The sequence below is a fragment of the Pterocles gutturalis genome, unplaced genomic scaffold (assembly GCF_000699245.1).
Source record: "Pterocles gutturalis isolate BGI_N339 unplaced genomic scaffold, ASM69924v1 Scaffold52340, whole genome shotgun sequence".
NCBI classification, from domain to species: domain Eukaryota; kingdom Metazoa; phylum Chordata; class Aves; order Pterocliformes; family Pteroclidae; genus Pterocles; species Pterocles gutturalis.
Window position 1 is genome coordinate 1 of NW_010142850.1, and position 14,145 is coordinate 14,145.

Sequence of the window (14,145 nt, forward strand, 5' to 3'; positions counted from 1 at the left end):
CTGTAGCCCCCTTTCAACACTGGAAGGCTACTAGAAGGTCCCCTTGGAGCCTTTTCTTCTCCAGGCTGAACAACCCGAACTCTCTCAGCTTGTCTTCACAGGAGAGGTGCTCCAGCCCTCTGACCACCTCAGTGGCCTCCTCTGGACCCACTCCAACAGGTCCATGTTCTTCCTGTGCAGAGGACCACAGGGCTGGATGCAGCACTGCAGGTGGGGTCTCATGAGAGTGGAGCAGAGGGGGAGAATCCCCTCCCTTGACCTGCTGGTCACGCTGCTTTTGATGCAGCCCAGGAGACAGTTGGCTTTCTGGCCTGTGAGTGGGCATTGCCAGTTCATATTGAGCTTTTCATCAACCAACACCCCTAAGTCCTTCTTGTCAGGACTGCTCTCAATCCATTCTCTGTCCACCTTTATTTGTGCTTGGGATTGCCTAATCTCACACTGACTGCTTCAGAGGAACAAGAGCAGGGACTGCTTTAGGATCTGAGAAGGAATGAAATACTGAACCATTCCCAACTATGAGCCAGCTTTTAGCCTTTCAAATGTTGGTCAAAACTGTGTTGAAAGCTTATCTACAGGAAGGCTTCCCTCATAGTATGGCTGGTTGCAACACACTAAAAATATCTGGATTCAACTATATTGTCTACAATATAGATTTATGGACTAAAAAAATAACCAATTATTTTTCCTCCTTCTCCTGATATGTTTATCAGTAGTAACTTCAGTCTACATTATTTGTGGGGTTGTATCCACTACCTGCTGTGATGGCAGTTCTCCAAGTCCTTTCCTGCAGTGTGCTGAACCCATACCCACAATGGTTTAATTATCTGCCTTCCCCCATCTCGAGCTCTAGCAATTGCCTATTTTTTTCCGGCTTAAATGTAGACAGGTAGTTTTGCACCACGCTCTCCTGCATACTTCAGCAGTTAACATGTGCTGCACTTTTTAAAAAAGAATTTCTGTGCTACTTCATACTTTATGGCTTCTTTTATGGTCTTAGTTTCCTTCAGCATCTCTCCTTCTTTCCATTTAGCAGCCCCTCCTTTATTTCTGAAACAAAGGTCTGGTTCTAAACAGCTATAATGATAGCCTCTGGATGAACTGGGAGCTCACATTGGAAGAAAAGCCTGTGCAGACATTCTGTTCCTCTGCTTCCGTTACTGTTCATCTCAGATCCACAATATGCACCTCTTCAAGTCAAAACCTGTTTGATTACTAGAGAAATGATGCTGCCTTGAATGAATCCGCTCCAAAATAATTCCTCCTGAAGCAAGTACTCAAAAGTAATTGCACTGTTCCTTTATTCTCCCCTTCATGTTCATCTTCATCCTTGTTCTGATGCACGTGAAACGTGTCAGTCTGACTTGCATACCTGCTGTTTTCTGGTAGCTACAAGTCAAATGTGCATGAGCTGCTGCATATTACTGGGTTTCAGTGTTAATGTTAAAACTGTGAAACTGCTGTTGGTTATCTGGAGAATAAAAAAAACCTCAAAATGGAACCCAGTAAGATGAGAAAGGGTTAGTGGGGTTTTAGACTTTGTCTGCTAGGCTACAAATGCTGCAAAATGCAGCTGCCATGTGTTTACCAGGACAACTCCACTGCCACTGCAGGAGGGAGTATGAGAGTTATCCCACTGCAATGCTTGTGGCAACTCAAAGGAAATCTCCGCTGCATATAAGCTAACACATCTTTCTGGTTAGCAGGGAGGAGAGAATGATGTTGTGGTATGCATTCTCCTCTAGCTAGCATGAAATAGTAAATCTCCACTTGCTTTCCCAACCTTAAGTGCTATTGCTCAGGACAAAGCACATGGAAAAACTCAAGATGAGTCAGGAAAAATGAAGGTTTAAAATTCTGTTTGGCTTGGTAGGAAAAGACACATTTTGGCAGAAGTCGATGGGATGAAATACAGTGTTATGAGAATGGGTGACATCGTTTTGTAACACAGTCTCTCAACCAAGACAAACATGTTTCTCTACTTACTATCAACAGATTTAAATCTTCAGCAAAGTTACCACTCAGTCAGAAATATAGTGAATAACGATCAACCTTTCTCCTCTGTTACTTTAATATTTTATTGCTACTTTTTTATGCTATTAATTTGGAGCAGGAATAATGAGGTAAGATCATCTTTGTGGTAAAATGAAATATCACTAGAATTTATTTTATCCAGTATGTCTAGACATTTCCATTTGAGCATGGAATATGTTAGTGAAGAGGGACAGGGCTTTAACAGCATATGAGCTCCGTGTAAACATCTACCATTCAGGAAACAAATTTCATTGCTTCCAGGCCAACATTTTATTCTCCAGTACAAAGCAGTCTGCATACGTACATATAAAACAAAGATAAAATAGTATGTCCAACATCTATATAAATACAAACCTACAGATCAAACACCCAACTCCTACACTGTGTCAGCACCCTTTGAAAACATTTTATGAAGAGAGTTCTATTGTACTCCAGACATATTTGCCTGAAGAATAAACAGAGTAGCTCCAGATTAAAGGAAATGCTCCTTGCCAAAAACAGCACTAAAATTTTAATCAGTAAAATAAATATTCTTACTTCTTACTGTGTATACCTCATTGACTATTGTGTTATCTTCCACTAGCAGACACTCAAATTCCCTGCCACCCCGAGTCCTTCATGAAGCCATCCTTTCTTTCCATCTTTACTTTTACCAAATAAATCTCTCATGTCAGTGGCAACCTTACGGCCCCATATGAAAGGACACAAGCATTTTCATGTTAGAATTCCAAATTGAAAAACAAGCTAGTGTACGGCAGGTATCTTACATGGCTAAAAGAAACCCTGTGTGATAAAATGGCAATTACAGAGATCAATTACAATGTAGGTTTTCAGAACATGAACACCCAGTGGTTCTTGGTGGCAAGAGTCTACTTAAAACTTGACACTTTTCTGAAAATTAAATGCAGAAATGACAGAAGCAATGCAGGGAAAAAAAACATTTTCTTTAACAGCAAATGATCTAATGGAAAAAGTGGACAAGTCAAACACCCAATGCCCAAAAGCCTGTCTGTTTTTTTCCAGATAGAACATTACCAGCTAGAATTACCTCCTACTTCTATAAATATTATTTCCTTTGTATTAACCTTAGCTCACAGTATTAGTGAAATACTACGGACAGCCTCAGTGGTTTCTAAGTCAAAATTGCCCAACCGTTACTTTAAAACCACAGCATTTAAATCACAGTTCTGCATACTGCTGATTACACCCAACATCCAGTCACATCCTTTGTAGCACAAAGAAAACTAGTAAGCCAAAAGATGAACCAGTATTAAGAACATAACTGAGGCACAGATGTGGCTCCGTGGCTGTCCCCATCTCCCACCACCCCAACAATTGCACTGCTGAGCAGGGTAGAGAAGAATTGTTTTGCAGCAGTACTGGCCCAGAAACATTAAGCACATTCCAGGAGAATTGGAAACACAAAGAAGAAAAACATTGGTCAACTAGTAACATATGCTTTAGGAATAAAAGTGAGAGATGAAGTTATAGTGACCAAAGGACAAAAAACCCGCATAGGTCAGGTTTTGTATAAGCTTTCAAAAACTCTTCTACAAATTCCTTAAAGAATAGAAAAAATGATTTAAAGAGACCATGGAGAAGGATAGTGTTGACTATTTTAAAAAAGTTTGACTTTTTTTTAGTTACAGACTATCGCTGAAGCAGTTTCGAACTCATACTTCCAAAACACCTATTTTGAAAACAGACAGTTTCTGCTGTTTATGTTTTTTATCCAGCCTTAAGAATAAAATAATAAATTATTACAGCAATAGCTGCATGTAGGAAAATGTTTTCTTTCTGTCACTCATATGTGTATCTTTAGTAAGTTTCTAATGAAAAAGTTGCAAGTCTAGAAAATAACTAATAAAGCAATATTACGTGGCTTTGTTAGTAAATTCTTACTAAAAAATTGCAGCTAAATGCTTGTGAGTACCTTATTACCTTATATTGTAAGGTATAAAATGAAAATTTTTATCTTTAAAGAAGAGAGAACTTTTTCAAAATAAGATTTGTGTTACCACACATCATTAGAACATAAGAGTAAAACGTGGCAGTTAAAACCAAGCAGCTTGTGTATCTTTAAAATAATCAGACTACATACCCAGTTTTATTTTTGTCCAGTAAGCTGGGAGCCAAGGATCTGATATAGGCACAGGTACATATGAGCAGCAACACTACAGTCAGTAGACTCTGAAAGTTGAAGATGGCAGACTATAGAAGAAAATCAGAAAAGAAAAATTACATCTTTGCAGTACAAAAGCTGAAGAAAATGAGTGATGCCCTAGACAACACCCATCAAAAACAAAAAGGAAACCTACAATGCCAGTGAGCCAGACACTCTTTTTTAACAGCATGTTGCACACAATCCAGCCCAAGAAGGGTAAACAAACAGCAGGCAAAATGGTAACCCTACAGTTTTGCTCGCAGGCACCTGTTCCAAAGCCAGTTTGTGGAAACCCATTAGCAGCAACCTAAGAGTTACAGAAAAGGGATGTTCCTTTTTGGCCAAGAATAAGTGTAACTGCGGTTTGCAGTAATAGAATATGGTGGTGGTGGTGAACGTGGATGTGAAGAGTATTTGATAACTAAACCAGTGGCAGCCAAGACAGAGAATAATGAGATTGCTAATACACTGCTTTATGAAGACTACAGCCAAAATTCAACAGAGTTGTAGAAATATATGCAATTAAACCCACCTGAACTACTAAAAGATAACAGATTTTATTTTCAAATCATCTTTTGATTTTTAATTTAAAAACATCTTTACTATAAATGAATTTTTTAAAGTGATAGTTATACAGAAAATACTGCACGAAAGAAGGAATTGCCTTAGGAAGGAGAAATAAAAATCTGTAGTTTGACAGTTCAACTAATCTGCTTACTAGCAATAAGAAGAAACAATTCTTGAGAAACTGCTACAATATCTGTCTATTCGCTAAATTTTTAAATATCAGTAAAATGTCATAAATGCATCTCACAACCATTGCTTTTTAAACTGAAGTCTGTCTTCTGTGGCCAATATGTTCTTTAGTTATTAACTTGTAACTTATAAGCAACTATCATTGCTTATGTAAAGCAATCTTCTCCAGAAATAAACATTACGGGGGAGAGAAGGTACTCATGCAAGGACTGCTCTAACTCCATAACCAAGAACAAAATCTGGAAGAAAGATGGTTGATGCTGATTTTCAGCAAGTGCCACATCACCATTACAATAAATAATGCACCAGCAACATTTTTTTTCTCAATAGGTTCACTGGAATTTTTAGCAGAGATATTTGCCCATAGTCTTTGTGGCTTGTAGCTTCTAATAACTAGTCCCAAATCTGAGACTCAGGTTTGTCTTACAATGTGAAAATAATCCAGCTGCATGAAGCTGCAGTTTTATTGTTTCAGGTTTTTTTAACTTAGCATGTCTCAACTGACATTTTAGTCTGCTTAATTGTACCAGGTAGCATGCTCGGTAATTGCCTGCTTCAAACAGCCTTATTTTCTCTTTGCCCAGCTACCCCTATCTGCAAATCCTATTTAGTCTGAACTCCAAAAAAAAAAATGGCAAAGCAAATACAATAAACTCACTCTTCATTCTGGAGTTATGATGAATTTGTGTCTAAATATCTCATATTTTTCATACTGCTGAGCCCAGAAGGCTGAGTAGTGTATTTAATTAAGTGTAAATACTTAGCACTTATGAAGGGATATCACACTGCAGTTTCCTTCTTCAAGCAGAACATCAGAGCTCCTATTTCCATAGCGTGAGGCACATCTCTGTTGATCTAAGTGCACTTTCTTCCTGTGTCACAAAACTCTAATGTTTTGAAGGTCTGATAATCAAATTTCTCTAAATAGTTAAGGAGAATTATAAAAGCACATCACAATATTTCATTTCAATATTGCATTAACAGCAAATTAAGAGAGAAAAATTAGAAGCTCTTGTAGAAGAAAAGCCACTGGAACATCCACAACCCTTCTGATACTGAGATCTAAAACCTCGTAACAAAAAAAACCTGCAATACCTTAGCTTACATAAAAGCAAGTCATATGAAGCAATACCAGAACATGTATACAACTGCCAGCCTGAATACATGCACTAGACAGGGCTAGATAAACAAACTAATTTACATGTCCAAATGGGGTCCAACAGGCCACCTGTGGATTGGGAGCTACCCCTTAAGAAGCACCAGCATAGAGAAGCTCAAGGAATAACTGAACAACCCTGCCTCTGCAGCCTGTATGAGAGATTTCAGCATCCCTGAGGGCATGGCCTCAATGGCAGCATTCAGTGTTGGAGTGGGTGTGCTACTCTCCCCTTCTGCCCAAAGCAGAAGCCCTCTTGTATCAGCCATCCTTCTGCAGGAGTAGAATTCCCAAACCAGTTCCCTCATTCTCCATGCCCCTTCTATGACAATAGCCCAAACAGACAAAAAAGGGACGGTGCAAATGTGATTATTAGGATGCAGAAAGTAGGCAGGCAGTGGAGAAAGGTAAAGAGTAAATGGCAACTACACGCAGCAGCAGACATGCAGGAAGGTTTCTGCGATGAGTGAGAACATGGAGAGGGGACAATACACAAGTAGAGCGGTGATCCAATATCCAAAGCCAGCCCTCAGGTCCTCAAGGTGCATCTACTTGCTTTTCTCCCAAGCCACAGCGTTTGCTAAATCATGTTTAGTTTAGTATTTGAGCTTAGCTATCTGAGTTGTCATTTTTCTTCTATCATGTTGTAAATAATGGGCAGACTATTCACAAAGGACAAAAGACTGCCTCTCATTATCAGTAGACTCTTGCCTTTGTACTAGGCACAAGCTTTTGCCAACTTCAGAAGCCAGGAAACTCTCAATTCAACCCCAGAGACAACTCTTATGACCCACAAGAGGCAGTGTCTCCTGGCTCCTGTGGGTCTAGGAACGCGACGAGGCCGGATCCAGGAGTGTCTGCCTCTCAGCAAAGCCAGATACTCCCTATCAACTGATTAACTTGATCAGTCCTCCGGGAGAGACAGCTGCTCTCGACATCTCACAGTGCAGTGCCTGCCAGAGCTCAGTTCCCATGAATTCCTCCAAGCTTTCTCCTGCAGCTGCCTCCCAAGGAGTCTGGTGGTATTGGGTACTTCAACATATGAAAATGGCAAAAGGCCACACTTGCTTCCTCTTAAGCAGGGATTGTAAATGTATACTGATGAAATGTGTTATTAGTCAACCAAAAAGGGCTGTATATAATTGTTCTTTGTTGGGCTCTTCATGTGTTTCTCCAGATATGCAGCACAGAGCATTGCTGTAATTACAGACACCGTTCCACCAAAACGTGCTCTGCTCTGAATCACGCCTCTATCTATACAGTCACTTTGAAAGGACAGACATGCATATTTTTAAATTTGTTTACAATTTTAAACTGGAAATTTTTCTAATGTGGATGGCTTCATGTTCCACATCTGAAGTAATTCTTATGTACCAGCTGAATTTACAGAAAAGGGCAATTTACATCCAGCTGCTTGCACTGATGTAATTAAAAGCTGCTGTAAGAGTCATACATTACTCGGAATCCTTTTAAAAATACTGCATTCACACACCGAGCTATTTAGAAAACGTCATAATGTAAGTGGGTTGCAGTTCGTTTGGTTAAACTGGGTTCCTTTGATCCAAAAGTAATTAACTGGAATTTTTCAAACATGTCAACTGGCTTAATGTAGATCTTGTGAGCCTCATTCCCATTATAGAGAAATTGATGCTATTTTTTAGACTGCGTCCACATGCTGGTGAAAAGACAACTAACTTTCCAAGACTCAGACTGCAAATGCAGAAAAGAATCATCACTGGTATTTTATTCTTGTTTTAGACAGTGTAAGCAGTGGCTTTAATTATACATGCAGAAATCTTCTACATCTGCATTTGGCACATTTCTGACATGGTGGAAACACCACCTTAACAGTTACATTCTGTATTACTTAAGTAACTACACTTCCCCCCTCCTCCCTCTCCTGTGTGCTGTCTCCAGGTAGTTGTGGAGCATCATCACATCACCTGCAGCACTAATGAGGTATTGGATTCAGCAAAACTTGCAAGAGCAAGTTTTTTCATAAGTCTTAAGAAATTAAAGACCATGGATTTTAGCTTTGAGAGCTACATGCCCAAAGGCTCTTTTAAATCCTTCCCAAAATTAAACCTTACAGAAATTCCTCAATATTATTTCCCTGATCATATCACATCCTAGTAAAAATAACTCCCTATAATACAACACAGAAATAAAGAATGAATACTCTTGAAAGTTTTCTTGTGTTCAGAATAGCAGTGGTGGCATGTACTAGAACTACTCATGCAAATATATGGTAGTGAGAAGACAAACATTATAGCTAGAGACATTTCAATGTATTCCCACCCCAGTCTGCATCTGAACAGCGTAGCTGTCAGAATAGAGGACACTTGGCAAAACAGGGAGTTAAAAGGGAGAAACAGTTTCCAGTTGCCCCTAGAAGACTTGATCAGTGAGTCTGCTACAACACAAGAGCAGGAGATGTGATAGCTCCTTCTTCTGGGGTGGGGAAGAGAAGGAAGGAGGAGCTTGTGGAGGGAGTAAAAAGAAAACTATGGAATAGTATGTGGTAATTAAAGTTGATATACTAAACTACAAACTAAAGTTTAATATACTTTATTTAAAGTGCTGATTTTGAGTGAAAAATTTCCTATGTGGTTGAGAAAGGGAAAGCTGATGGGCCACAACATTCGCACAGCCCCTGGTAACCTGATTACAGACAATGTCACCCCTGCAACTCAGTCAGCATTAAATTTACTACATTTGGGAAAAAGATAAAAAAAAAAGGCAGCAGCTCAGAACTCTGCTTATCAACAACTCTTTTACTTTATAAGAGTATTTAATTCAATGTGCTGAAAAAAAGGCCACACTCAGATGATTGTCTACATTTTTAGTGATCACTGGTAAATGTGTATTCAGCCTCAGTAGACATAGCCACCATAGATGCACTGAGCCTAAACTTCTTCCTACAGTGAAGATAACAGCCACAGACAAGACTCTGTACCATATCTACATCTGCACTTTTTATTTGCTTCATCACATCTACATTCTCTGATTCAGATATTGTTTTCTTCCATGTCTTTGCAGACAGCACCACAGAATTACAAAACACTTCAGGATGCAACCCTTGGGTAGCACTAAAATAAATGACATCATAAGTTTTGATGCAACTCTGTGTCATGGAAGGACCCGTTAAATTTTCCCTTTCCTCATATACTTTCATTTAAAATAAACCACCCAATATCCACAGTTCTAGGGTGAAAAAAAAACATGCAGGAAGAGAACATAAACCCCATACTGTTTTCCCCCCGGGTTGATAGAAAGCTGACAAAAAAAGCTCTCCCCCCTTATCTCAACAGACTTAACACTGAAACCAAAGCTTAATCTTCCCTAGACTTTCAGTATTTACAAAACGATTACTCTATCTCTGATCGCAGTGTGACCATGATATCATCTCTGCATACTATATAAAATAGAGGCCATTGTACTGCCAGCAAGTTATTAAACTTTGCCCCACAGTAACTATTACAATAACCAATTAATGTGGGCAAACACAGATAAATTATTGGAATATTCTAAAGAAATGACAAGCACATTTGTGTAACATGCTGCAGAATATAGTCTTTTATGAACAGTATTATTTTCTTTTTTCCTCCTCAACATTATAAAACTGATAGATGATTATGTTCTCTGTAACCAAAGAAACAAATGCTGACATCTAATTGTTTAGCTACCTTTCTCATATTAAAATGTGAGCAAGAGCTTACACTGTAGTTCAATTGTGGTTAAGCAAGAGCTGATAAAAACGTAAAAGCCTACATGAAAATAGTAATGTAGGCTTCAAATCCCATCACAGAAAAGTTAAACCAATCTATATTAAATTTTAATGAAGAGGTCCTTAAAAAGCTGAAAGAATCAGATGACATCCTTAAATAAAAGCAGTGCGCTTTGCACAGAAGGTGCTACAGAAGCACACAGAAGGTGCTACAGGAATTTGAACATGGACATGGAAGAAGGTAAAGTTCTCAGAAAAGAAGATATTGAATATTTTTGCTTTGTCTTACTGATTATTTTGACATTTGTGATACAGATAACATTCTATCTGCTGATGTTTGACAAATTTCACAAAATAACATTATGGTGAAAATTCTACTGTTGTACCAAACTCACAATCAGGAATCAAAAACTAACTAGAGGTTGGCTCCATAGCACAACAGGAAGAACCACATGCCTTCTATTTCTCTGAATGTCTGTTATCCCCACAGAAAGCTTGTGCAATTCAAAAGTGAACTGCATTCCTTAACATCCTTACAAAATGCACACAGTAAAGGCATAGTATGTTCTTTCAGTTCTAAAGGCTGAACAAAGAGATTACCTTTTAATTTACCTAAGGATTAAAAACCCAAAACATTTTACGCATACTACTTAAATACCTTTTTTTCATCAATAGTAGAACTCTCTCTTTAAAATATGAAAAATAAATACTTCTTTACCAGGAAAAACATATTCAGTTACTCAAGAAATAACGAAAAGCTCTGCTAAGCCTCTGATGTCCCATGGTGTGGAGTGCGCCTACAGCACCACTGTAGGACTCTGGTTTGGCAGAGTACAGGTGTGTGGTCTAGATTCTTAGGACCTGTAAGACAGGTTACATTTTAACAAGACGCTAGCTGTTTCCACCTTCTTTCCCAGGTCACAAAGCTGAAAAAAAAAACTTTTGGCGACTTTGAACACCAAGCTCCCTGCATCAGTAGGAAAATGTATTCAACACTGCAGCTATTACAGTGGATATGCATGGTGTCTAACGCTGGAGCCAATCAAAAAAATTAAATTGTAACATTGACTATTCTATGGTAACTTTCTTTTTTGTTCAACTTAAAGAGTTTGGATCACGAGTGGAAAATCTACAATGTATAATCAGCCTATTATAAATTCAACACGGCCCATGGAAAAATGTGATCCCTACTTCTCACGCTACTACTTAATAAAATTAAAATGTTTAATAGTAGACAGAAGGCCAAGGATGTTTGGTAAGAAACGGTTGTCACTCAGCAAAGAAATGGCTTCTCACAGCTACTGTCATTCCTGGATTGTTCAGGTATGTGGTAAAATTTGTAAAAATACAACTCATTGCCTCCTACTCTTCCCGAATCAGACCAAGAGATGCATCTTACAGTGGCAGAAGAAATAGCCTCCTCTGCTTTATAATCACAGAAGCAAATACTGATGACAGATTTTCCCATCTTCTCGTAAACTGACGCAGAATTATCTATACCGAACACTTCAAGTAGTAACTCACAACACCCCTGCCCCACAGCAGCATTATTATTTACAAGTGCAGTTACAGACGGTATGAGATTTAGTAGGCACCAACATTAGTGTGGTAAAATAAACAACATACTACCTAGTCACACTATGCCTCCTATTTCTCCTTTCCTCTCTCCTTTTCAATTCTCTTGACAGGCTTGTTATTCTGACGGGAAGAGAGGTACACCAAGAGCAGATCCTTCTTGCTTTCTCCTCAAACAGCAGCACTTGTTCCTACTGTTAGGGACATGCCAGAGCTGCCATGGGGGACAACAAGTATTAGTGCACGGACAGGAGTCAGTTGTTGCATGATTATTGGCAAAGGAGCTCCTAGGATCTTCTTGCATTACTTGCATTATTAAAATCCTCAGATATCCAGCAAAATCAGATTAGCTGTGTAGCAGAGGCTTTATCAGATGAAAAATTTGTTACTGCAGCTGTAAATCCCTGAAATTCTGACTGGTTCTTATTTAAAAAATTCAATGCCTGATGGCATTATACTACTGACATGCAAAAAGTTGTCCATCATTATTTCAAAATAAACTCACAATACAAAGACTCTTTAGGACTGTAAAATGAACTAGGGGATATCTTTAATCCTATGTATCTTTAAGCCATGATAAAAACAAAGCTATCAGCAAATTCGAATCAGGATTGATTCCTCCTTGTAGCTTTGAATAAGCCAAACACAAAACTTTGCACTTGAAGACTCCTGAAAGCCCTTTTGCACAACTGTATCTCAGATTCCAGTATGTTTACATCCAAGAGCTTGGTTTGGATCAATACTTACTAATGAATGTTTTTACAATTGGTTATATGAGCAACTCCCCTTCCTTCTATAAACACCACTCTAAAATAGCAACAAAGACTGTGAGAAAAATGTTTGTCCTCATGGAAAGTTCCTGATTCAATTTTTTGGCAGTAATGTGGGGCTGGAGGTCAGTCGTCACCAGAAGGGGAAAGGGAAGAAGCCATCTTTGTGAATGGCTTTGTGTCCACAATTCTTTATTTTCTCCATCACCAAATTGCAATTACAGACACAAAACACATCTATTAAAATGCTTTTTGCACATACACTCATGTTTGTCTGTAATTGCATAGAAAGTGCAAGGAAAGTACAAAACAATAACTTTTTTTTTTTTTCTCAAGAACCGTAACACCAGAGATAGCATCATGGACAATACAAAGTCCTGGATATGTCATCAGGGTTCTTGTTTTCCCTGATGAAATTCAAGCAGCACAAGACTGAGGAATCCTATTTTAATCTCCTTTGACATGAAATCATGAGAAAAATTTCATTAAAAGATTCTACCTTACTACAGGTTCCTTGAAGCATAGAGTGACTTCTAACAAGCAGCATGGACAAGCAGAGAAAAAGTTTTCACAGGACATCATACACGTGCCATAATCTTTTTGCTAAAAATTAGTGTTAGCAACATAAATGCCTCCCTGATCATCAGGGTTCTCTTGCCTTTCTTCTACAATCTCAAATCCTTTTAAGTACTATGAAGAACAGCAAGGTGATGATGTACTTTTATAGTATCTGCCTTTTCAAGGCACTGATTAGAGATGAGGGCTTCACTTCTCATATTTTCTGTATGTGCATTTTAGATCTTCTGCAATAATTTATGCCTCTTATCATGAAACCCCTTTGTTCACTACCTGAAGCCACAGATTAGAACAGGTTCATCTAAAAGATCTGCCAAGGAATGCTCAGGTGAGCAAATTCTGGCAATTTCCTGCTTGTGACAATATCAGGAGCCTAACAACTTTTTTCGAACTGAACTGTAAGAAAGTTCAAGAGATATTAAGCTTTCAAAACATATGTAGGACGTACAAAAAGATGCAATGGAAGCTGTACAGTATACACCACTGGTGATGGATAACCTGTCAAGACCAGGCTGGATGAGGCTTTGAGCAACCCGATCCGGTGGAAAATGCCCCCGCCCATGGCAAGGGGGCTGTAACTAGATGATCTTTAAGGTCCTTTGCAACCCAAACCTTTTTATGATTCTAAGAAAAATTCTGAAAATGCTAATCTTAAAATAACTCTGTGTTGACGTAAAAGTTACGTGCAAACCTTTACTTGTACAGCAAACCCTTTTATACTCTTAGCTATTCCTTTGTTTTCAATTTTAAAGTCATGTACCTGTACTGCTCATATAAAGATCTTCACCTTAGCTGAGAAAGATTATTTCACACCACAACTCTAACCCAAATACAAATCCTTCATTCATATGCTCTGTATGTAGAATGAAACAAGCCAGAAACCATACAAAACTTAAATGGCAATGCTGGTAAGCCTCTAGGTCGACTCTATATACACCATTCATACTTTTCACTAGCAAACAGCCCTAGGCCTCTGATGCCACTCCTGAGAACAGCAGTGAACATCAGGATTGGGCTTACTGCTCAAGAAGCAAGACATCAAATAACATACCCATTAAACCAGAAGCTCAGAAGAGACAGAAACGCTATGCTGACAGACAGCACCCTGCGGGTCTGAGTGAGGACTGCTGCCCCACGGAAAACCCGGGCCAGGCCGGCACACACGGAAAACGTGCCAGGCTAGGGGCGGGAAAGGAGGCAGACATGCCCAGTCTGCGTGACTGCTAGGCCAACAGCTACACAAGTCTTCACGGTGGAGCCGGGACGGCTCCGTTCCCGCGGGCTGCCTGCTCCGCGGCGGGGCAAGGCCTCAGCCTCTGAGGGGGTTCAACGGCCCGTCCCGGATGGAATATGAGGGGCCTCCGGGGCACCACCGGGCCCGGGAAGC

General features: G+C 39.2%; 1 protein-coding gene across 1 annotated transcript; it reads right to left on the reverse strand.

The window, feature by feature from the left end:
- Positions 1 to 4,135: 4,135 nt before the first annotated feature.
- Positions 4,136 to 4,245, reverse strand: TMEM167A (transmembrane protein 167A; the record flags this gene model as incomplete). The annotated part of the gene is made up of 1 exon (XM_010084497.1): positions 4,136 to 4,245. A coding segment is annotated over one exon (110 nt), but the record flags the coding sequence as incomplete, so codon positions are not given.
- Positions 4,246 to 14,145: the final 9,900 nt, after the last annotated feature.